The 25,649-nt window shown below is 44.6% G+C and overlaps 2 protein-coding genes and 1 long non-coding RNA gene across 5 annotated transcripts in view; 2 read left to right on the plus strand and 1 right to left on the minus strand.

The window, feature by feature from the left end:
- Nucleotides 1–1,603: 1,603 nt before the first annotated feature.
- On the plus strand, nt 1,604–5,179 carry LOC148397448 (uncharacterized). Its single transcript, XR_015858473.1, has 3 exons — nt 1,604–1,835; nt 3,585–3,660; nt 4,708–5,179. It is a non-coding gene; the product is annotated as an uncharacterized LOC148397448 (long non-coding RNA).
- Nucleotides 4,315–9,492, minus strand: snx18a (sorting nexin 18a). 2 transcript variants are annotated; one of them, XM_088375195.1, is made up of 2 exons: nt 7,689–9,489; nt 4,315–4,937 (listed from the first exon to the last, which is right to left on the minus strand). In XM_088375195.1, the coding sequence occupies exons 1-2, from the start codon at nt 9,124–9,126 to the stop codon at nt 4,690–4,692; spliced, it is 1,686 nt and encodes a 561-aa protein (XP_088231321.1). In that variant the 5' UTR covers nt 9,127–9,489; the 3' UTR covers nt 4,315–4,689. The 2 variants fall into 2 exon arrangements, with proteins under 2 accessions (XP_088231321.1, XP_088231322.1); XM_088375196.1 differs by lacking the exon at nt 4,315–4,937 and adding an exon at nt 5,829–7,378 and having other exon boundaries at nt 7,689–9,492.
- A 909-nt stretch (nt 9,493–10,401) lies between these two features.
- Nucleotides 10,402–25,649, plus strand: part of LOC148397450 (ADP-ribosylation factor-like protein 15) — a 48,105-nt gene continuing 32,857 nt past the window's right edge. For both annotated transcript variants that reach the window (XM_088375197.1, XM_088375198.1), the window contains exon 1: nt 10,402–10,794. In XM_088375197.1, coding sequence (XP_088231323.1) covers nt 10,783–10,794 — 12 coding nt within the window. In that variant the 5' untranslated portion in view covers nt 10,402–10,782. The remainder of the gene's footprint in view (nt 10,795–25,649) is intronic.

Raw genomic sequence — 25,649 nt, forward strand, 5'->3', positions numbered from 1 at the left:
TAGCAAAGGCTTGAGCGTAATTAAACAGTCCTACAAATGAAGGCTTGCAGCCACTCGTTGCCAGCTGCTCCTGACACACAAGAATGATAATGAATAGATGTCGAGATGAGACCTTAGAGCTAAACCTTTGCTGGTTGTCATGTAAAAAAAAACATCAATCATGTTGTGTTTTCTAATAGTAGGATCATTCTAAAAAATTAAAGATATTTTCTGCCACTCCTATGTAATTCAAAGCTTTTTACGCAATTTATTGGCAACACAAACCCAATTTTGTGTGCAGGTGTCAGTCCAGTATAGATTCTGTAATAGAATACTCAACTATAGCACATTGGCGCCCTCTGCGGGACACATATTGTATTGCAGCCACCCCCACTTAATGTCTTTTGACCACAACTTTTGAAACTATCTGCTGTTACTACCTAATTCACCTGGAACCCGTCAAATAAATCAAAGCACGGATTAAATTGTCTTTGCAAAATATTATGTCTCATCAGACCTGTTGATGATCTTCTCTAGTCACCGAACGGATAATACTCCTTGTAAAAAAAATAAGGAAGCGTAAGATGCAGTAACTTTCGAGAATATGTTGGCGTCTAAATATATGAGGTTTCACACTGATGCTTTATTGAACTTGTCCAACTTCCATTTCACTTCCTAAAACACACTATTAGAAGCTGTTTATTCTTTTCCCAAGAGCCAATCAAGGCATGTAAAATACTGCAGAGGTGTACAGAATGTAACACGTCCGTGCCAAGAGCAACGCGCGCTTGGAGCTCTGTAAATGTAGAAAACACTGATTCAGTGACTTTATTCAGTTCATCATCACTTCTGTAAATCATCATTAAGATCCATGTGGCTCATGTACGGGTCCTCCTTAAGGACAGAAAGGTTGGTTTTGATTTAAACTATTCAAAACAGATGCCCATTGTGTGCTAGCTGGCATTGTCTCTCCTTGACATGTGCCTTCCCCAAACTCCATAAAAAGCAGTTTATCATAATAACTAGTATGTATCTTAAAGTGTTGGAACCTCAATCTTCATCCATTCCCCACAAAGTCTTCAAAAGGTAGATTTGCTCTATTTTAGTTTTGTTATTTTGTTCATAACTTACCTATATAGTTGTGTGACAGTTAGGAACTATATCAACTTTTTATTTTTCTGTGCAGTACAAAATTAGAACGAGTCGTCAATATACTTCACTTTAGGATCATTCCATAATGAAGAAATGTCTACCATCACAGAGTATTATAAGCGATAAAATAATTCCCAGCAAGGCTCAAGTAGAAAAAAAAAACAGTGTTCCTCCTTGTTTTTTTTAATTGGTGTGCTTAATGAAGCTTTGTGATGGAGGCGAGCCTGGGAGGAATGAACGAAGATCGTAAATAAACGAAAGAAGGCAAACAACATGTGTGTTGTATATATCTTGGAGAATCGCCAGAGAGGCTTATTTCGGTGGGGGGGTCAGTCAGCGTTTTGTCGAATGAGGCCCCCACCAGCGAGAGAGCCAGAGCTTCCTGTGTGAGGGCTGTAAAAACAAAAGCCGCACTGCAGACGAGCGCGCAGTGTTCCAAAAATTCCAGGGGCTTCTGCCAGGTACAGGACAGGACAATTTTCCCATGATGCATTGCTGGTTAGCCAAAACAAAAACAACACACAGGAATCCAAACATGAAACGCTACACAGACCCAATTGTGTTCCTCAGTAATTGGTTTTGTAACAAGAAGTTTAACCATTTTTATTCATCCAAATTAGTGTTGCCTTGAGGTACGAGTGACCCGAGTTACAAGTTTTTCCAGATGCAAGCTGCCATCACCCTGATTTTGTTTGCATTGACTTGTAAGTAGAAACTTCAAATTTGAGTAAAAACTCGTAGTAATTATTAATTGTAGAATCTGTTTTTTTTTTAATTTGTGAAAAAATTGCCGTCAAATTAAAACCGAATTACTCATGTAATTTAATAGCAGTTTAGCTGTTAGCTTATGGTAATGCTAACATTGACAGACATAGATTAGCATCTGTTAAATGACCATTTAAACAACAGATATTTGAACAAGCAGCGTAGTAATATAATATTACTCAGCCATATAGCTACTTTATTTTTTTATCCTCTAAAAAATTCTATGAATGCATAGAGCGATTAATATTAGTGCCATTGGCTACTGATGAGGCGAGACAAGAGTTAAGACATTTCAAAGAAGTGTCATGAATCCCACACCTGCAATTCTGGTTCTATCTTATTTTAAAATGCTTCCTCTTTTTCTAGGTTCCTCAAAAGTCTTACTTTTATGCTTGAGTGGATATTCTGGGTAAAGCGATTCGTTTTCAGAATAGGGTGTTGTGCTGAGTTTGGTGAATGATCTCATGGGAGCGTGCAGAACGTGCCCACGTGTTTGTCCAATCTCACTTCCTGCTTGTGTGAGGCCACAAGGAAGAGGTCATTTACACTTGGAAAGGAGAAATAGTAAAAAAAAAAAAAAGATTCGTAGTTAAATCAGCTTTAAAAGAGGATATGAAAAGATGCAATGTCAAGTCAGCTTCATATGTTAATAGTCCCATGTTGACGGAAACCATGACAATACGGCTCCACTTCCAACACCTCCGTCCGTCCTCGCTGATAACAAGCCAGCTGTCATCATGTCATCAAACAACGGCAGATAAGCACGATGACCTTTGACAAGTTTTTAAAAATATCTATCTGTGTGGCCCAGAGCTAAATAGTAGCACATGTACTAAAATAAGAAAACTCCCATTTAGCTGCCCTTCTATGAATAAGCCTAACGTGAAATGTTATGTCTGCAGGCCTGGTCTCGAAATGGAGAAAAACGTTTTCCTAAGCTCGCTAAACACATTTGGGTGCTTTCCCACAATCACACCCCCACTTGAAATGTGGCACGGCCATCCCAAACAAACCATTTCCTTTCAAAAGAGAAAGTCTTCTCACTTCCGGTCTGAGTGATGGAGGAGTAAGCGGGATGAAATATTTTGTGGTGGCCCTCGGGGGAATTTTCTGGTCCCGGAGTACAGACAGACTTGAATCCGCTGAGGGAAGTCAGTAATGACGTAACCTTCACATGATGTAGGCTGTGATTGAGTGAGGTGCAGAAAAAGAGGTTTTGTTGGGAAGCAAGAGGAAGTCATGTGGTGACATTGATTAGCTACTATGCTGCTTCTCGGTGCCAGCCATTGAAACGCCAGACATCTTTCCATCCATCCAAGCTGGAGAGCAAGAAGCAGGTAACACCCTGGACTGGTTGCCGGTTGCCACTGAGAACTCCAGTGGGCTAACTCCACTTTTTGGAGAAGGCTGACTTATAGTTTTATGGCTGCCATGATAACTGGATTAATTATCTATTGATGACATCTATTATGGGTTCCCTCAGATTTGAGGTTAGTCCAAACATCCATTTAATCGATTTTCACTTCACGAAAGATGAGAAATACTACTTCACTCCATCTCTGAACTTCTCCTCCGTAAACGCCACGGCAAATTAATGGACTGCCCCTACTGTTTGAAAAGTGTAACTTCCTTTTTGGATTAGGCTATATCACGATTATCCATGCATTCCTATTTTATGGCTCATTTAGGATCATGGGGGAGCTGGAGATGATCCTAGCTGACGGGACCCTGGACCAGTTGCCAGCTCCAAGAACATATTCGCAGGTAAGAAGGCTTCTGAGTCTTTCAAAATCCCAAAGCACAAATGATCAAAAACAAGGCAGACGTGAGAGCAAATGTCCCAACATGCATTGCGTTTCTCAAACAAGCCTCGCAGGAGCTGGAGAAGCTGCAAAACCAGAACACCCATTTCCTACGGTGTTGGCAGCACACACAGGAGAAAAAGAGGCCTCAGGCCATCATGTGCGCACAGGAAAGGGAAATTGGGGTTGCCAGTTCCATCCCCCATCTGACAGGACACACCAAAAAAGTATTATTTATTTTTATAAAACTAAATACACACCGGCTCGTTTTTAATTTAGCATGAGCTAGGTGATAAATCGCATAGGCTACTAGTAATGCTAATTGTCATCAGCTATCAAATACACAGAGCCCCTTATACGCTTTGCCATTTTTTTCGAAAACAAAAAATGTTAAATGTAAAGCATCTCAATTCGAATATGGTAAAAAAGTTGATGTATTTCACGTATTCAATTCAAAAATGTTAAACTCATTTATTATTTCGATTTCATTCATCATAAAAATTCAAAATTTGTGAAATAATTCAGTGTCTAGAGGCGCCACTGCTGAAATTCAATTGAAACAAAATAAAATATCATTTACTGAGATGCATCAGATAATAAAACATCCTGACATCAATTCAATTTTCAGCGAAATACTTTAGTAGAAACAAATAAAATTTCAACATGTACAAGAGATAAATCTTTCGTGACAAAAGGAGAAGGCACATTGAGAGGACACGTAAACAATTTTGAGCTGCAGTAGTCTGGTAAAAAGTAAGGCTGAAAAACAAAAGAAGTCAAATTGAATGGTGACAATTTCAGAAGACTTGCATAATATCAGGGGTGCCCAAACGGGGTGTCGCATCCACCTTGCTATTTATCCCCCAAATGCTGGTTTTAGTATAAGCACGAGGGAAGGGGGGCCTCTAATGTGCCACGGGCCGCGTGTTGAACACCCCTGCATGAACTAAACCCATTGGTCCTCCCAGCCTCCTTCGCCAGCATCTGGCCATTAATCGTACTTGTGCAGCGCCTCTTCCAGCGTGGTGGTGATCTTGCGGAAGAAGTCCATCTGCTGCGTCAGGAAGTGCTGCATTTGCGCCCGGAAGTCGCGCACGCGGATCTGGTGGAAGTGCTGGATCTCAGCCAGCGTGGCGCACGAGATGATGTTGCAGCGCTCCGTGATGCCCTCCGCCTGCGCTGCCTCCATCTTGCCCTCCTCCACGTGACGCTGACTCTCCTTCACCTTGGTAAGAGCGCCTGCATGAAGGTATCAAGATAAAAACTGTTCAAAGATTTGAATCAAACTGGGAGGCTGGTGGGTGGGTGCTGCTGTTTTGGTCAGCAACAGGCACTTTTTAAGAGGAACCTTGGAATTTAATGGCATTGGAGGATTTTATTTGTCTTGAATAGATAACTCATTGCTCACAGATTGCTAATGTTTAACCAAAGTTCTGCACCTCCAAGGTACAACAAACTTAATAGACTTTCTGTACTTTGCGGCTACAGTCTGGAAGTTAATGTCCAATTTTGCGTCACACACACACACACTCGTAAGGATGGTGAAAGCACCATTTAAGGAAATGTTCTCCACCCGCAGCTTTTTCAAGGGCAAAACATCAGCACCGCTTCAATTTATATAATGATGTCAGTCCGCACACCAAGTCATCACCTAGAAATCTTTTTCCACACGAGTGGGAAGATTTGCGTACACGAGTTCTTGCGGTGTGAGCAGATTGAGTCACGATGCTTCGCAACCTTGCATTTTCACACCAAATTCAAAAGTGGAGCCATTTCCTTTCAAACATCCTGTTGGCCAAACTAGGCTTGAAAATGTCCCGAATTCACTTGGAGTAAATAAAAAGACTAATTTGCTCAATTTTAGCTCATTACGAGTAGTCCCTGGGGAAACTCACCGCTGAAACATTCTCATTGAATAGCATGAGAAAATGTGTCCAAGCAGACAGGGCAGTTTTCTCATTGTTGGCCCAGGGAAGGAAGGGAGGGAGGGGGCTCACATTCGACCCACCTCTCCCTGTGATGAAAACTTAAAATCAAAACCAACGTGCCAAAGTTTTCACTGCCAAAAAAACGTTATTGATTCATCATGTCTCCTTTCAATTAAACCTACGTATGATGAGCCATAACAGGGATTCATGCACACCCCCCCCCACCCCGGGCTGATTTGATGTAATCCCTTCTTACATAATACTCAGCTAGTTGGGTGAACGACCTGAGCAACAATCCGTATTACACTTAGCGACACATTTGACGCCTGCCGACAGGAATCGTTTTCTCACTTTGCTGATAACACAAACGAGTCCCAAAAATAAATTTCATGTCAAATTAGCTGCTCAACTGTAATCGTGATCACTTTTGAGGTTTCTCAGTGGTCAAAGCGTTCTTATTTTTAGCTGCAAATAAGTCCTCACTGCAGGCACATTTGGAACCAGAAGAGCAACGAAGGACTATTTGGAATCATTATTATGCAGGATCAAAAATAAATAACACACCACATGATTTCGGAAACCTAATAAGGACTAATGTCATGTGCAAGCGAGCGAGGCACCCCTCAAGCTAATATCTAATGGACTTCCTGCAGAGGTTGCAATCAATATTGACGTTCAGTGAGCCTTGTTTTATTCCCTCACTGAAATAGCCGCATATTGTCTGGTGTGGCTTTCATTTCCGTTTACAACGAAGCGCGTGGTAAAAAGGTCAGCGTTGTTTCACGTGGGTCGATAAACTGAAAGGAAAGCAGCCAGGAAGCTCCTGTGGTTGTAGAGGAAATAGCACTTCGAATGACTCCAAACAGCTAACGATGTTGTTGTTCGAGATTTGAAAACAACTGTCATTTTAATGTTTGACTTATTTGCGATGAGTTGTCGCAGCAGTCAGCATGCGGCCCTGAGTCACCGACCGGTGTGAGGTCACGTGACGAATAATGGCTGCTTATTGTCAAAACGGACATTTAACCATGTTACTTTGGAATTTTTGCTAGGCCAGGCCAAAGGACATTAGGAATGCTCGAGACCCTCCTCCACGCTTGAAAAACAAACTTGACAAATTTTCACAAAACGAAATGTCTGCAGCTGTTGCAAGTTACAGTCCCACTTTGATGTGATGACTCCACAATGTTGTCGGCGTCCATCTTGATTTATTTTTTTGTTCTTGCCTGTCTGCCTCCATTCTTGCTCAATTTTAGTTTCACATGTTGAAATGTTTACACGTTGGAGACGTGCTATCCGCGGCAGAATTGTAGCAGCTCAACGTGGAAACCATAGGATGAATGATTAATGTCTCATCCGGTCGTCGTATTTATCTAAAGTGAGGCATGGATGGAACATGGGATTACTTCACATTATCCTCTTAGGTTCGACACCATGTTTTCCCCAGTGATGGCTGCAAGATGTAAATATGCTGCAGCACATTAACCGCGTTGCAAAAGCAGCCACGTACTTACTTAAGGTAATGTGTGTGTGTGTGTGTTTGTGGCCAGCGGGGGATTTGTGTAAGTAAGGCCTTCCTGTCGTCAGAAGCAAGCAATTGTGGCTTTATTGCAAGAAGCGCCGCGTACATCCTCCTCGACAAACTGCGTGTCATTGTGTCTTCGGCAAACAATGCCTCCTCTCACGACGCGACCACGGAATGAGAACAAGCGAGGGTTCACTTCTTGTGGGTTGTTGACCTCCAGCCACTTTCTGTGCAATGGTTGGAACGCATCAATGAGCATATGTCGCTGTGAAAGCTCCAAGTACTACTGCCTGGGGAGAAAAGTGACTTTACGTTCAAATTGCGCAAAGAGAGTTTCGTGCCACTCTCAGCTGAAGTTTACCATCATACAAAATATGAAAGAAAACGACACTATGTAATTAAAAGCCAAATCACATAGTTTAGCTTGGTCTGCTAGCTTCATGCTAATTCTAAATAGCATGTGTGTTATAGTTCTATAAGCCTTCAAGCAACGGAGTGAAGACAAGCAATGCATGGTAATTATTTCTAGTGTGTTACCTTTCTGGACGTGGATGATGTCCGGGTAGTTGGCCAAGTGTCCCTGATAAAGCGCTAACAGGTCCATGATAGGGTCCAGATCCTTGTTGGGCTGCTCTGCAAAGTAATCCCCGATGGATTCAAAGGCATCGCCCGTGAAGGAGATGGCCTGGTTGAGTTCAGCCGAGTAGACCTGCTGGTCCATCTCAAAGGACTGGCCGAGGACCTTGAAGGAGACACCCATTTTGTGGTACTCCTTCCGGAAGCCGCTTATCTGCTTGCGGGCAAACTCGCCCACGGTGGCGTTCAGTTGCAGGGCGCTGTCGTCCATCCTCTTGGTGAAGGCCTTGAAGCCGTCGATCTTGCTCTCCACTTCCTGGAAGTCGAGCGGCGCCGCCGGCTTGCTGATGGTGAGGAAGAAGTTGGCGCCCACCATCTCGTCCTTCTCGGCCTTCCTCTTGCCCATCTTCCAGGCCTTGTCGTCCGTGCTGCAGGTGAGAAAGTGCTGGAAGACGTCGCAGCGTGCCAGCACCGGGTGGCTGGTCATGTGGTTCATCCACCAGATGAGGCCCTTCCGCCTCTTGGAGATGAAGTCCTCCTCAAAGCGCCCCGTGGCTTGCTTCTCCGGGATGTGTGGCACCGAAATGACGGGGAACTTCTCCACCAGCCGGGCGTATAGCCAGTCAAAGTGCTTGTAGCGCCGGTTCACCTGCTCCTGGGTGTGCGTGGGCGTCAGCTTGTACGACATGTACGACTTCATCCCTTTGAACTTGGTCTGCTTGGTGGGGTCGTCTATGGTGCAGGTGAACGGGTACGGGTTCTCCTGCCACTGGGGACCGTGCGGGCCCATCACCACGCAGATCTTATCCCCGTCCTTCACGAAACCCGCCGCCTCGCCCAGCACGAAAGCCTCGCCTCCGGACTTGACAAAGGTGGAGAAGCGGTTCAGGTTCCGGCTCACTGTCGCCGAGCTCTTGGGGTGCTGACCTCTCGCCATGGAAGATGTGGACAGCCTGTAGGTGGACGCCCCGTTGCTTTCAAAGTCCCGGTATCTGCTTCCAGCGGTGCCCGGCTCGTCCGCCACTGTGGAGCTGTCATCCCAGTCGTCATCCCAGTCATCCTCGCTGCCTGGGCTGGGCTGCTGCTGCTGCTGCTGGTAGATCTGCTGCTGCTCGGGGCGCGGGAAGGAATGGTCCACTATCGCCATGGATGATGGCACGTTGGCGTAGCGGGACTCGGGTTGCGTATCGACGGACGTGTTGTTATTGTTCCCCCGCAGGATCTCCACGTAGGAGGCTGGGAAGAGCCCCCTCTCGCCTTTACTATTCGTGCCCTCCAGCCAGCCATCGATGTCCTGCTCGCTGTATAAACTTAGGATCTCGTTCTCGCGCACCGACACCTCACCGGGATTCTCCGAGTTAAAGTCGTAAATGGCCCTGGCCCGGAGGAGCGCCGCCATGGTCGGAATGAAGCAGGGCGAGCAGCAGAAGGGGGCGGTGGGTTGCGATCCGAGCGGCTGGCCGGAGCCGGAGCCCGTGGGGTTAGAGAGCAGCGCAGCGGGCAGTCTCAGCGAGGAGCGAACTCCCCCTTTCAGCCCACCACTAATCAAGTCCAACTCTGTATTCACGCTTCTTAAAACGCCATGCACCCTTCTTAGCCACAAAGACTGTACAGTAAAATAAGCGTTTTGGTCTCCCGAGGGTTGGCTGCTCCTCGCCTCCGTACTGCGTTCGATCCTCTTCGGACGCTGCCTGCTGCCTGCTTGGAGCTGGCGCCCGCGCTGGCGGTGGCGCTGCTCAGCAACAGCAAGTCATCCAGGCTGTGTAATCGAAGGCGGAGCTGTGAGCCCACTCACGCCACAAGACAGCAACAATCAATCACCCCCGCCACATCAAAAGCGTTTCTGCCACCAAAAACAGAATATCATCCTTTATAAAAAATATTCTTTATGACAAATATTGGCGACCCCCTCCAAGTCCGTTGAGCCTTTTTTAATGTCCTTAAAACATTTATTATTTATTCATTTGTCCAACATAAACCATTTTGTAAGGCTCGCACAGGGCAAATAAGCTTAATATATCTGCTTAATCATAGGTAACATTTGCTAAAAGACAAGAATGTCAATAATGCTGATAACGTGTATAATGTCTAAAAACATTGAGGAAACCGTTCTAAGGGTTCGCGTAGTGGCATACCTCAGATAGACACTGCCATCTTGTGGCCATCTATAATTTTGCATTCGTTGTATTTACTACCACCGCATACATTCCACATTTCTACTTATCAATATTACAATCATTAAATGATGATATATATTGTTAGCCCGCTTTTTAATTACACATCAAAGGTAAATATTCGTCACTAAATGATGAAAAAACTCGGGGGAAGAAACAAGAGAAGCGTTTTGAGTACCAAAGGTAGAAATGCGACAGTGTCAGCCCATTTTACCATTACATGGACTTTGTACTGTCTGTCAAAGTACTTTGGATGTCATCTTCCTACCTGGGTGGGTACAGTATGACGTCATAGTTCACCGTAGATAAATTATTTTAATTGTATTGTTTCGTTCAGCTCATACATTACACTCACTGTGCTAGTAACCATTTTTTTGAGTACAAATAAATAAATAAATAAAATTATTTTTAAAAAAATGGGGAATTCTTTCTCTTGCTTTCCTATCAAATCACAATATCGTCGCCATGTGGTTGATCACGTGATCACGCTCCGTGACGTCACCACAGAGGTTGAGTCGATTTCCTCATCAAGCCAACCAACCAACGAACCAACCGGAGCAACAATCCAACCGTTCTACTGTGCGGGACGAAAAAAAAAAAAAAAGCTGCGAGTGAGCTCGAGTGCGTGCTCGAGGTGAGGAAAAAGCCCTCAGATCGATTAGCGTTACCCAGCCGGGACGTCGCTGCCTAGTTTCGGCGTGCTTACAGGCGGAGGAGACGGTGAAGCAAAGCCCCGAGTGCTAGCCCACTGAAGGCTGTTTTTTTTACACCCCACTGTGGCTTGTCGGAAGGCGACGTGTTGCCTGGAAGCTCATTTTCCAACATTTTGAACATTTTCCTCAAAGTCTGATCGTCTTGCTGGAACTGCACAGCGGCTGTACATGGATTATCTGGTGAGTACATTTGTCAAAATGGAGTGCCATTGCTGCTTTTCTGTCCCCCGTGTAGTAATGATAACGTGTTTTTTTTGACATTGCTGTCGTTTGTCGCCCAAGTATGTTGGCTGGAACCAGAGGGGGGGTCCTTATGCTAATGAGCTAACCAAAACATTCACTACTACGTTCAGCGTCAAAAGTGTTCCAAGTGTTCATGCTTTACGTTTGCTCCATGCTGCATGCTGCATTTGAGGGGAGCTGTGGATCGGATCTTGATTTAACTCCCGAACCAGCCCCTTGTGATCTGTTGTTTACATTTCTTCTCAGTGCAGTGAGATACGTGCATAATTAGTTTCGTGACAACACTAGTGGAAATGCGTGGAAATGGTGAATCGGCTTCCATTTGCGTAGCGCCTTCCCACCTATAAAGTGTCTTGCTCAAGGAAACTTCAGAATGATTACAGGGCAGGGGATTGAACCCACAATCTCTGGGTAGCGAGAAAACCACTCTTCCACCGAATCTGTTGAAACAGTGCAACAATAGACAGGAAACCAAGGAAAATAATAACAGACATTGTTGTTGTCATCCTTCAGGGTGGGAAGATGCAGAGGATGTTGGCCACTCATTGTTGTCAGATAGCTTCGAGACAGATTCACATGCAAGCAATGTAAATCTTTGTGATGCCCATCCATCTATTTTCTATTAGGCTGGTCCTCATTTTGGCTGCGGGTGAGCTGGAGACTAGCCCAGCAGACTTTGGGCGAGAGGCGGGGTACATCCTTGACTCGTCGCCAGTCAGTCGTAGGACAAATATAGGCAGTTTTCAAGAAAATCGGATTTCACACAATGAGATATGTTGAGAAGTATGCAAAGTACCAGGGAGAGAGACCTTGTTGCCAATCTTGTTCATATGCGGAAGAACTGAATGTTCCCAACTGTTGATTATAAAGATTGAGATGTTTTTTAAATTGATTAAAACGCATTTTTTTGTGGAATATTTGATATGTCCCAGACTCATCACGTAAATTGAGTTTGAGACCCCTGCTCTAGTGCTTCTCGGGCTCCCTCTAGTGGGACGCGCAAGAATCACTGCCAAAATACTGTTGCCTTGTATTTCACGTTTAGTGTTGAATTAATTAATATATTTGAGAAGTGTTTGTGTCCAAACATACATTTTAGTCAAATACAACATACACAATATCGAACACTGAAAATAACGACAAGAAAGAAAAAAAAACATTTAATTGATTGATTTATTTTTCTTGTTGTATGGAGGATTTAGAATTTTTGCTGGGCAAAGTATTAAAAGGGCCACACGATGTTGCAGTTTTCAGAGAGGCATTTGCTGCTAGCCGTTGCCACGATACAGCTTTTCTAAATTCCAAGTCCACCGAGCGGCCCGACACACCCTGGCAGCGCTTGTCTAGTGCGAGAGGGAGCCAGCCGATGACAGTGTGAAGTACGACTAATCGGGAATGTTTGCATGCTTGATTCACACCGCTGCCGTTTCATCGCATTATTTACGCTCACAGTCCCCAGGCGAGGATTTTAAAAAGAGATGGAAGCACATTATTGATCTGCTCCACAACCGTCTGTACTTCTTAAAACATGCAGAAAATAAATAAGATAAGAGCGCTTAAGAGTTTGTGATTGGAGTGATAGATAGAAAGACTGTCATTATGAATTTTTGATTTCCTTTGACTCGTCTTTTCTTCAGTCATTTTTGCCCTTGATAGTTAAACCATAAAGCCATTGAGTAATCCATCCAACCCCAATTTGAGGCACACTACAGTAAATGGATAACGCCTCCGTTTAACTTTGAACATCCACGAAGAAAACACGGCACGATAGTTAAATGCTTTCCGGAGGTCATTTATTTTAGCCACATGACTGCTCCTTGTATTTCAAGGTGAAATCTTATGCTCTGCCCATAAATTGCTGGAATGCTTTGCTCCACAAAATTCAGGATAACATCTAAGGTCCAACAGTCAGGTCAACCTCCAATGTATTTATTTGTCACAGCATTTTTAGCAATAGCAGGATAAACAAACAAAAAACTCGGGGGTATGACGTGGAGCATTCTTAAAGTTAACCCCCACATTTTCTTTACAAGATACATTAATACGTTGTATGTGCCCCCAACAAGTCACAACGTGACATTCTGATTAATATCGTGTTTGTGGAATTTGAGTTAAGCTGCAAAGTTTCGATCCATCTCAGAGGGCGGCGGCCATTTTGCCACTTGCTGGCGACTGACAATGACAGTTGGCAGTTCACAACCAATCACGACTCACCCGTGTATTCCCGTGGTGATGGGACGAGACGATAGCGAACATTCACAAGTCGGCAATAGCTGTGACTGCGGCTTGACGGCTGAGCTGAATCAGCACCTTCTCGAGTCCCCACGCGCCCACTGCAAGCTTCAGTCTTCTTTTGTCCTCCTCACGCACAAACCAATACATCCATCTAGGTTGGACATTATGGAGTGCGTGGGTGTGTAATGGTGACTAATCCAATTTGTGTTCTTATTCTGGATTTCTAGTTGTCACCGAGCCCCTAATCTCCGTGGCAAGCTCTCCCTCACCGTTCCTCCTGATCGTTTTATTTATTTTGGTTTTGTCATGAATGAAAAAGGCGAGTAAACACAAGGGAAGCCGGCAACCAGGCAGCCGGACTCGTGATCATCGTCCATCCATCCGTCCGTCCCTCCGTATCCATCCATTCACTCACTCAGGGAGGCTTGGCTTGTTGCCGCGGGTTACGCCTGTTGCTGAGCACAATGTCGGAGCACATGCAGGTCTCCCTTGCCTTGTGCAGAATCGGACTTTACAGGGTAAGAAACATTCCTAAAAAAGCTACGGTTGTCGCATCAGGTGGATTTTGTAATGCCGGGCGTCCTGGCTCGTTGTGAATTTGGGGATGTTAGCTTTTGAAGCAGGCAGGCCAACTCTGGCTGCTGAATGGAGCGTTTGCTGCCTTTCATGTATGCCTGAGGAGGAGCCAGGAGATGTTCGACCGACCGACCGGGCTTCGAGCTGCTCGCTCCTGCTATTCCCAAAAACGAGGGTGAGGAACCTTAGTGGTTTGAAATGCCACCACGGGTCTGCTATAGCCCACTGGCTCTCCATCGGTGCCTTCAATCGATCTGGAGAATCATTTAAAAAAAAAAAACGAGAAATCATTGGACCGATTTCAATTGAACGCGAGCCTCGTAGCACCTCTCGTCTCACACATGACTCCCCCCCCCCTCCCCTCAGTCGCAGCACAGACGAACGTTACCTTATTATTCCGAGCCCTCTCTCCGTGTCGTGTGCGTGGGCAGACGCGCTCGATAAAGTTGACAACCTCCGAGGCCGCTTGTAGTCGTCCTCTCGGTGGGGTGCTGGATTTGACTGAGCCGGTGGTTTGGTAGATGATGTGCTGATTGCGTTATCGGTTTTTGTTTTTTTTTCATTGTGATTGTCCCGTCGTGGAATGGAAATGGGTTTTGCGATTGCCAAGTCAGAGTAACGTAATGCGCAGGTATTATTTTTGTTCACGTTGTGTCACGTTGTGAGTGTGTTGGGATTGGTGAGTGATGTGTGTGTCAGTCAATGAGATTGTGATGAAATTAGTGTCTGCTTGTGACCTGGCCAACTGTTGCCGGGTGTCAGTTGCGGGCCAACAGCGTTGCCACTACATTGTGCCGGCCGGGGATTGTCGACTTGCTCTTGTGTCAGCAAATTGTGTGTTGCAGTTGACAAATAGCACTTTTTATCTTTGTGTTTACGCGTGGCACATTTCCAAACTTTGGACATCCTCAGTCCTTTCCAGATTGTTTCCTCCCGCTTATGTGCTACTTGATTTCTCTCTGTCTGTACTGAATATTGAGGTGAACAAAAAAAAAAAAAAAAAAAACATCTTTACTGTCTTTAGTAATTATTGTTAACTTTGCTGTTTGACCATCAAACATCCTTGTTATGACTTGGCAAGTTGACATAACAAGTTTTTGGACATGTCTGGCCTTCTCCTTTTTCAGTTTGATCTGCAAGGCGGCTCAGTCACAACGTTCACTCCGAAAGTGTCACGTTGAAGTGCTAAAAGTATTTTTCACTACTTTGTGTAACTGTCAAACTAACATGCCTTTCCCATTCCGCTGCTTCTGTTCTGTCTGTGGAAGTTCTCACAGCCGCTGTGGCTAAAAATCCCTTTTGCATTTGATATTTCAAACCCAAAGCGTTCCATCCAGTTCTTCCAATTCTTGAGGGGTTAATGGCTGCCTATTAGGCACGTGGCGGTCAATTCATTATGCCATTAATGGGCTGGAAAATGAGCCCAGCACCCTCCCTACTGGAATCCGACAATCTCAAGGCTTCCCTGAAAAACAAACCCAGTGGAGTGTGCAAAGCGGAATGGGTCAATTAAAACGAAAATTCACCCCGGAAGTTGCACGTGGCGGCACCTTACAGCCGTTAAGCCGCTGGAGCTTCTCAAAGTTAAATGAGGACATTTTCTACGATGCGTATCCTATTTTACGTTTTGTCATTGTAATCAAACGAGCCAGCTAATTCATATCGTATTTGTCTCCAAGTAAACAAATCGAGCAGCGAGTTCATCAATATTGCAGGCAGTGTTACTGATTTATGCACTTTAAAATTACTCCTATAAATAAAACAGAACTGAACTAGGGCTGTCGCGATCAAATATTCTTCGAATCTTTTATCCTATGGATTATTCCATCGATTAATTGGATGAAAAATATTTGACATCATAATGTATTATCAAAACATTCCCTTTCTTGTTGTACTCTACTCACTGACCTTCGAAGTTAAACTAACTGTAAACATTTTGTGTTTTTATCAAGAGCTTGTTTTTTCCGTTGCATCTCACTATTGCGTTTCAGAAGGACGACAAACAACCTTGTGTTTACTGCGGAGCAAATCGGGAAGTGCTATTTTCAGCTCCCTTATCGGTATTTGCCGCAATCCCCTCATCTTATTATAAGACTTTATCTTAAGGTAGAATGACATGAACTTTGAACGTGTACACTGTATACATCAAATATCCAAAGGTGTCTTTAGGTTGGGGTTTATATTGCTATAGCTGTAAACCGGCCCTTATATTTGCAACCTGCTTCCGTCCTTTTCTAAAGCAGGATGGGAGCAGCCAAGCCGGGCGGGCCACCCCGGGCGGGCGGGCGGGCTGTTGATTGAAAAGGTCACTCGCTTGCTATCTCGTATTGGTTTCCTTCAACCTGAATGCCAAGCTTTACTGCTTTGTTTTGTTGCGTCAAGGCGGCTTTTTCGGAAGGAATTCTGGTCAGCCTGTTTGGGGAAACAAAAGGAGTACTTCCTGTTTGACGGCTGACAAAAGCGGGCCGTATCGCCTCGGCCTTTTGTGAAGTTTGTATACCAGGAACCGGGGCGCCACAATGTTCCGTGTTCAAGTGAGCAACAACGGTACGCAAAATATTCCGTGATGGGAATGGGATTTGCAATCAAATATGATCATTCGAGCAATCTGACAAAGTGACACGGAACGCGCTGAACGGATAAGCCGATTGCCGTCACTTTGTGTTAATGAACCAACAACCGAGCGTAATAATGTTTCTAGCAGGTCATTTTGTAGAAATGCTCGTTGTAAAACGTCTGCTTCGGTGATTGTCGCTTTACGGAAACATTTTGCTCCAGATATTGTCATAAGCCAGAAAGCGATAACTCCGAAAATGCTTTGTCAATCAAATACATCTCTGCCTAGCATCTCTCTGATGCTAACACTCCATGCTTGAGTCGTCGCTGAGCTTTCCACACCTCTAGTGAGAGGTGCTAGCCGGACGTCTGGACGTCATCTTCTCACTTGGTCCTATTGTCAGAAACTCCAGTCTAAAGAACTAAAAATTGTTTTTTAGTCAGCAAAAATAGCCCTTTAGAATATTGAACTTTATGAAATCATATAATAATGACACAAAGACCATATTAAGCCTCATTTTTGCCTTTAGTACAGACGTATCTATGCGTTGACGTCTCGGAAGATGCAGTAAGTCGCTCCTCACAGAGGATAAAGAATGCGAATATTCTGTCAACATGTGTTGCTGCACCATTCAATTGCTTGAAAGGTCCCAACGCAACAATGCTAGTCATTAGCCTGTCATTAAACTGAGCTTGTAACAAAAATGATGACCTTTTGGTGGGTCACGGATCGCCACGGCGAGTTACTCGCATGATTCGCGTGGCACAGTTTGAACGCCCTTGCGATAAAACGAGTTGGTCCTCATATGCTTTTGTTTTAAAAATTCATTTTCCCACCGAGCTCAGGGCCTGAAGTGTCTTGTCATATGCTTAACCAGAGATTATGGTGATAAGCGAGCGGGTCCAAGAGTCCAATAGTAATCCAAGTCTTGGGGCTTTTTTTTATTTGTGCTCTTTTTGGCCGCCAGCCATTGCCGGAAGTCTTGTGACCTTTTTGCAGTCTTGCATCAGATTGGACTCCTTTCTTTAAGAATAGCATTTATTTCTTTTTGGGTGACAGTTGGCTTGCATAAACAAACAGATAGTGCCTTCATATATGTATACTGTTTGATTGAATCGGGTAAACATGGTAATAAGACTTTTTTTTTTTTTTTTGGCACAGCAAATCTGCATTCAGCACTTTGTGGCATTCTTGTGGTCAAGTCAAAAACACTCAGTCCATTTGTGCTATATTTAGAGGAGCAGAGGATTATGGATTAATGTTCATTTGTGGCAGACACACAAAAATATGAGATTAAATTTGGGTTCAGATCTAATCCACATTCATCTGACCCACACATGGAAATAGAATCTCCAAAAACTGAATTCAATCAAATATGGAATTCGGGGCCATTGCATAGTCATTATGAAATATCGGCACTGCAATTGCAGCAGGTTATTACCAAAGGGACTCCAATTTGACAATCATGCTCCAATTACTATTCCTGACAGCTCTATTTTCAATAAAGATGCCGTCCTGTCGGGGTTACAGAAAGAGCAATGGCGCCCTCTACTGGTACGTTCCTTAAAAGGTTTAGTTGTCTATCAATGGTGCGTATTTGATTTAAGCATGTTTGCATGACGCTGTTGAAAGCAGCTCTCATCATGTCATGGGTAGAAACTCTTGTAGTTATTCAGTGGAAATCCAGGATGGCTTGCTCCCAGATTTATTTTGTGATTTGGATTTTTCAGATTGATTTAAGTATTTAATTTCACAGTTAGGAACCCAACTATTTTATCCAATCAACAAAATATGCTGTCCATTTTCTGTAAATTTGTCCCCTTTTGAGTAAATGGTGAAATTCCTTCCTTTGTCCTCTGGGTGGAGCCAAATAGTTGCTCATTAGGTGTCGGATCAGGCAAGTCAACTATAGTGATGAGACATTTCTGTTACTTGAAAGCTCATCATCTATTCGATTGATTCCTTGCCCGAGTAGATATATATGACTGAGTTTTGTTTGTTTGTGAAATCGGAAAATCGTGTGGCCACTTCATGGCAGATTCAAAGTGGAGTGTTTTCGTGCTATCTAAGACGGACGGATGTGTGGCAACCGGCACATGAAAGAGGCCCACATTTAAGTAAAATCACAATCTAGTTTTATTGTACGCAGCCCTTTGCACCTCTTAAACAAAAAACAAAAAAAAGTTTCTGTGAACAGTGGCCAAAACATGTTGAAACAATTCAAGCAACTCCCATTTACTTGATCACATTAGAGGTCACTCTAATGTGCTTCTTACCCAAATCTGGCGCCGTTCGTGTGCCCAAATCTTGATATGACGTGTTTTCCGAAAGATACACGCACTAATAATAATAATAAAAAAAGAGCGTTTACATTTCAGCGTTTGTGCAACATTTGAGTCGTTCCAAAAGTGCCTCCTGATCTTTAATGAGATGATCATAGGGTGTAAAAACCAAGATGGCCTTTTGGACTCCACCTTTTGATGACATCTGACAATGATTTGAGCTCATCGAAAGTCTGAACATGTTGTTTTTCATGTCAATCATACGGAGGGCGGACGGGGAAAGTTGAACCATGCCGCATCCCAATTTGCCGTGTGACGGATCATGGCACAGTTGGCCTTTGTTACTTCCTCTATTTTAACTCCGTAAATGTTACCCTCTGTTTCCCACAGAGGGAAACATTTACTGTCGGATATGAAGTATCCGACGAGCCACGGTTGCTCTACTTTCATGTGTCCATCAGCCTTGGCTGGCACCTTTTTCCTGGTGCCCAAGCATCTTTCTGTATTTTATCACGTCATAATATCAGCACAACACTTAAAGTAAGATTTTCTTTTTTTTTTCTTGAATCATAGTATAGTAGCATGGCATTTATGTTAACTCTCCTAAACTGCGCATGATCCTGCAACATCCAGTAGGTGGCATCCCAATACAGGGAAAGCATCACATCAAGCAAAGTAGCGCCATTGTGACCACAAATGATCATCACATTGAAATGATCATTGAAAAGAAATTAATGCTTTTTTGGTTGCCTTTTTCTTCTGTGCTTATATAATCTATACTCTGGATATTGGAAAAAAGTTTGGAAAAACATCTTTGTTCATCAACAGCACTCTGCTAGAGGGGTCACGTGGTCATTGGATGGTGTTGTGAAATGTTGCGATTGGAAAATACCCTCGCAGATGTCACGCTGTGATTTCTGCGTGGATCACTGCATCGGTTGTTCTTACGTGGACATCTGGAAGGTGTCGATCTGGTTCTCATTTTCCTATTACGTAAGTCGATTGTTTGTTCGAACAAAGCGGTGGGAAAATCAAGTCAACAACTGGATGATTCCGAAAATGAATGGAGCGTCTCCCCTAAAAAAAAAAAAATGCGATGCTGCTTCTTCATGCGTCAGAGGGCTGAAGGGAAGCTGAGCCCCCGGAACAGTTGCCTAATACCCGATCCAGATGCAACGAGGAGAGCCATTGGATTCAACGCTGCGAGTAGACCCAAGTGAGGGACCCGAGGCGTGCCGTTATTAATTACCGCCGGCGTCAGAGTTAGGAGGCCATTGACATCACATGCGCGGAGAGGCAGAAGAGCCAAAGGCCCGTCATGACCGTCAGCCCAGACAAAGGGCGAATTTGGCTGTCATGCCCACTTGACTGTTTGGATGCACTTTTTTGACCTCATTTTTGTTTTCGGAGAGGCGCCCGTGCCCTCCCACACGCCAGGTCTCGCTGAGGAGAGCTTTCAGCCTCACCCAGCGAGAATCTTCCGGAGGTTCTTTGATGGCAAGAAAAGCCACTGGAGACCTCAGGGGCCTCGTCGGCCTCCATTTATGTATGGGCGGGCGCCATAACACGTTTTGGATTCTTCTTGACAAGGAGTGAGTGAGGAGCAAAAGTCATGTATGAAAGGCGCGTATGTGGGATATGGTGGGTGGTACATTTTGTGTATGTGAGGAGGCAATGAAAGGGTGAGGCCACGGACTCCTACTGGCTCTCCTCATTTGCATAATTAACTGTTGACACTAACTGTGCTTAATGAAGGCCCATTGAAGTCATCGGCCAGCCAGCCCCTGGGAATGAGACACAGGCTCCTCCGGCAAAGGTTAAAACAATGTGTCTGCTTGCTTTCCGACAAAGACTCTGAAACGACCTCCCGATTTCCCACATACTGTCACATCCATTATGATCGTTATGCTCCGCAATCTAACACAAACCGAGTGTCGACCGCACCCGGACGTGTGTTTCGCGAGAGAGCAAAATACTTTGGGGATGTCTTATGGGATGGCTGGCATCCACATTTAAAGCCTCAAAAATAGCCGCTTATGTTTCCTATCAATGGTGTTTGTGTCTGCCTAATTGCTTACAGTGCAGCCAAAAGAAGTTTCTGCTATTGTTTTAGCAAGGAAGCTTTTAACAGAGATGTTATTCAAACGTTATTCATGGCGTTTTTGTCTGTGGCGCAAATCACGTGCAAGCTTTCCCACAGGATTTGAAAGACAAACAGAGGACCTCCTGTATTGCTTTTAAATCGTGGAACGGTCAACGTATCTGGCACATTCGACTGATAGCAGTCATTTTTTCCCCAATATTTGCGGAGTCCAGTTGTCTCCATTCAACCTTATGACCTTTAGGGCGGAGCCAGGGGTGTCAAACTCGTTTTTGTCGTAGTCAGTTTCCTTCGGAGGGCCTTTATGACCGTCAACTTTGGCATTAGATTATATATATACACTATAGGCTACACAACAAACTGATAACTAGTTTTGAAATCACAGACTAGTAAAAACTGTTCACATTTTTTGACAACATGGTAATAAAGATTGTTAGCAGTATCTCTATTTTTTAAAAGTAAAGACAATTTTAGTCTTAACACATGAAGTTGATACACAATTTGTCTTTGCGGGATTCATAAAATGATGTGGTGGGCCTTATCTGGCCCGTGGGCCTTGGGTTTGACACCTATGCTATATATATATATAAAAAGTTTTATATATATATATATATATATATATAAAACTTTTTAGCAAACATTTTATATATTTTTTTAATTGTGGCAGTAACTTGGGGAATGCCGCAATTAACAATACTGTGGATTTTCAAATATGACTTTGGCAACTTAGGTAAACATTTATTGATTGGTACATTTGGAAACATGCAATCATCTTAACAAAAGTGCAATGACAGTGATGGACAGTTTTCTTTCTGACATCGTTTCCCACTGAGAAAATTATTTGATTGTATCCTGTTTACTCGTCCTACGATACTCAAGGTCGGTGCGGACTGACCTTGTTACTGTGATAAACATTAGTTTCCTCTATTTTGAAAATCAAACGCAAGGATCTTTGAAAGACTTGCCCAGTTTGTGGGTCCCATTCATTCAATGCTCTTCTCGATGTATAAAAACAGATTTATTGTTCACTCTGTCCCCATCAGCTCTTTTTTTTTTTTTTTTTTTTTTTTGCAAAGGGGCCTAGAAATAGTTGATGGGGCAGGCTCTTTCATATTTAATGACAATGTCCCAGAGCAAGAAACTTTCCCACACTCGATTGAGTTGGAGCGGGGGCCCGAACGTTTGTTTTTATCAAAATTTAGTTTGTCATCTCAAGATGCCGTCTGGAAATGTGCTATAACTGATGTAAGTGGGACAAGTGAGCACCCCATCCGCCCTTTTAATGTCTCTGAGCTGGGGGCTCCCCGCACCCCCCTCGGTTCTCGCACACTGCTTTCTGGGCGTTGAAAAGGGGGCCCCTCCAGCTTTGATCCTCTATATGGGTATGGAAAAAACATCTTTTTGCCCAACAGTTTGCCCACCAAACCAAAGTTTTTGCCGCCATATGCTAATGCGCTCTAGCTAATCACCCTTTCCAATTACAAGATTTATATACCATAATGGTGTCCCGTGGCTCCCCTCCATTCTACGCCCCCCCCCCCCGGATGTCCCACGGAGCGAAGGTGTCTTTGCTCTTTGAATGCAGCTGCCATGCCACCACCTCAGCCTCCTGCTTTCTTGTACAAAAAGAGAAAGCAGTCCTTGGGTGGGCCCCTCAATGCCCGTCATTGTCTACCTAATGTACTTTTGCAGAAACACACAGCGGCTGCCAGGTAGGCTCCAGACAGATAAATGTGGCTCGGTGGAAACGCTGGCCCCTCAAGACCCCGCGGTCTCGTTGACCTGCTGCGTGGGCTTTGGATTATTTTCAAGGACCAGTCAAGTGAATTTATTTGTTACACACACCTGAAGGTAAATTGCTGAAAGCAAGACGGCTTAAAACAATGCATGACTGACTTGTGAAGATATAGCAGTTCCGCAGCATGCCGTTAGCTTGTTAGCTCTTGATACTATAATTAAATTAAAAAAAAAAAAAAAAAAACCAGCTCTGTGTTATTTAAATTTCCCCCGCGGGGGTGACGCCGTCGGATGAGCCTGTCGCAAGTCGTCTTAATTTAGCGGCTCAAACATTGAACGATTTGTAAGCAATAAGAAAGACAAGGTAGCATCGATTATTTTATTTTTTTCCCAACAGGGCGTGGTTACATACATCGGTCGAGCCACCAATTGAAATCAGAAGGCCCAATTAACCTGCATATATCCTACATTTCACAAGAACTATCATTGAAAGTCAATAGAAAAATCCTTCACCTTTGCAAAACAATTTGAGAAGCATACATCTACCTCCACACGCTATTAAAATACGATCAAACTGATGTTTATGAGGCGCTATATCTTATATATCTGCATACAGGTAAGCTAACCTGTCGTCTTAATGTTTGCCCGAAGCCACACTGAATTAACTGTCGCCAAATTACACGAAATTCACAGCATTGTTTCGGCAATATACATGTCAAAGCCTTTGCGGCGGCTATTGGCTTTGTACACTTGTTTGCGTGTGTGTGTGTGTGTGTGTGTGTGTGAACCATAACAGCAGACACTTAGTGCCACATCCAGATGGTGTTGGGAACAAACAGGGCTACGCTGTAGGACCCCTCAATAGGAGCGTCTAGACTGGTCCTTTAGCAGACAGATACAGCCTCCCATCAAATTAGCGTTTGTCAGATTTATGGTAATGGCCTGCAACAGTCTTCCTGTCAGTGACATCAAGATTTACAGCACCCTCCACCCCCTAACACACACACATACACACACATAGATTCCTCATCCTCAGCACTTTTGCCCCCTCGATATGCGTCGCTTCCATTTCACTTTCTTTTCACGCACCAATCTCTTGGCTTCGGAACAACTGTCATTTCATTCTGTAGTTGAGAAGTTGCAGTTGTGTGTGTGTGTGTGTGCGTGTGTGTGAAGTTAGTGAGAGTGCTGCGAGTACCCCGGTCTCACAATCTTAAGTGGAGGCCAAAAAAAAGAAGAGCCACACAGGGTGGCAAAAGCACACAAGCCCCCTTCTACCTCCGTAACAATGGCTTGTGTCAAGGTTTCCGGTTAATCCTCTGTGATGAAGCTTGAGTGTTTTTTGGGGTGAAGGGTTGGGCTGGTGGGGGGGGGGGGGGAGGTGCTGGTGTTGTGCAGCTTGGGGATTTAAGGGGGTGCTAGCTTGGTGGTGTCTCAGAACGACAAGGTTCTGCAGCAGACACTTTATTGATGGTGGACAGAGAGTGAGTGAATGTAAGTCGCCAGGCCCGGCCGGTGGGAAAAACCTCCCGACCCCCCGCCCTTCTAAATAATAATGATGCCAAGCAACCACGTCGTAGCAGAACGATGGGACTTCCTGTGAATGGGAACCAGAAAGAAATTGATTGCTGTCCCATTTGGCAACGCCTTGTGATACATGTCCATATGTCTGTGCACGTTATGTTATACTTTAGTCATCAATGTTTTTTTTTGCTTATTTTCTTACGATGTGCACATTTCATGCTTTTTTTCAAAAATTCTGCAAACACTACTCGTCATGATCATCCCACAATTCCCTTTTCATTGAATTTCAAATGTAATTTCAGCACTGCATGGCTCTGCGCTCTGAAGAAAAGCCAGGGGGCGCTCTAACTTCACTGTAGCTCTGCGTGTGTATGTGCGTATGCGTGTGTTCCAGCTTGTCTCCTTGTCCAGACACCTTAGCGTCAGGGCAGTAGTGTCGAAAGCTCTGAAATGAAGGCCAGACAGAGACAGACACAAGTGGAGTGAGTGGGCCGAATGAATTGGGCAGCAGACGAGAGACGATCTGGCTTCCTTCCGTAGAAGGGAGGGCATCCATCATGTGCCTGCAAAATGGCGACAAGAAAATCAGCTTTAAAACAGGCTGGTGGGAGGGGGTTTGTGGGTTGTTTTGTCCAGCCAGGTAAGACACGGTCTGCTTCCCCATGCAGACGGGATATTGAGCCGCTGCAGACGGGGTCGTCTTCTTATTGCTCCGCGTGTGTCATTTCAATCCACCCCGTCTCCGAGATATCACCTTTTCAGCCGTCCAAGTAAACAGTGGACATATTCTACATTCATTGCATCGTTCCACACCACTGGAAGCGCCATTGTTCAGGCGCAGAGTGTCTCGTATCCCCCCCCAAAAGGTTCTCGTCTACGCGTGCGTGTGTGTTAGTGCGTGCGTGCGTGTCTGTCTGTTTGCACAGGGATCTATTTCTGATGCGGGGGGTAATGACTGGCACCTGTTTTAGTGTCCTTAGTTGCCCATCATTTTTAAAGCGTAGTAAATCTTGAATTTCATCGCCAGTGCCTACAGACAAGCGTGTTACCGAATGTGCGTTTTGTCAGTTTTATTTCGAATTTGGCTTTTTGCCCGCCTGCCTGCTTTGTGCCGCGTGTTCTCAAATGTGTTAAGACTCGGTCTTTAAGATGCTTAAACAACTTTTTAGGTTCCTTTAATACGCCCGTGTGAACGTTTTCATTCAACTGTCCAGCGAATAATCTGATTCTGACACATTCTGGTGTGGCCTTGGCCAGTTCAGCAAAAAAACGGTTGTAATGACAATTAGATATGGAATTTAGGAGAAAAAAAAAAGATATTAATTGGAGACTTGTAATTGATGCAGCATCAACGAAGCATGGGAAGAGTCCTGTTTGCCGCTCCGTGCGTCTTGCATGTCTCTCTCGCCCCTTAATGAGAATGGCATGCAAACGCGCCCCACGCATGCACGCACTCACGCACCCTCTTCCTTCCCTCACTGTACTGAATCCCACCGTGCAGCCCCCCACCCAGCTTCAAAGAGGCAAATAACAACAACTGAAGGGGGGAGTCGGGAGAAGATGAATGAGGATGAATGAATGCCCCGACCGACCCCTCCCCTCCCCTGCCTCCAACTCCCCGCTCCTCTCCCTTCCATCCCCGATTGACTGTCCGTTTTCTCGCATGCCTCCACTTTCTCTTGTTGGCTTTGCAAGCCAGCCCAGCCCGGCCCGGCCCGGCCCGGCCCGTGCTCCGACTGCGTACATGCACCCTAATCCTCTGTCAGGGTGGACGCCCATA

This window comes from Syngnathus floridae, chromosome 5 (assembly GCF_059516105.1).
Source record: "Syngnathus floridae isolate MCC-2025c chromosome 5, RoL_Sflo_1.0, whole genome shotgun sequence".
In the NCBI taxonomy this organism is placed as follows: Eukaryota; Metazoa; Chordata; class Actinopteri; order Syngnathiformes; family Syngnathidae; genus Syngnathus; species Syngnathus floridae.

What these genes read in the sequence shown, in the direction of transcription:
- snx18a (XM_088375195.1), bottom strand. Translation starts at nt 9,126, where the DNA reads ATGGCGGCGCTCCTCCGGGCCAGGGCCATTTACGACTTTAACTCGGAG. An exon ending in CATCATCCACGTCCAGAAAG is followed by an intron (nt 4,938 to 7,688) that starts GTAACACACTAG and finishes ACCTTCATGCAG; the next exon opens with GCGCTCTTACCAAGGTGAAG.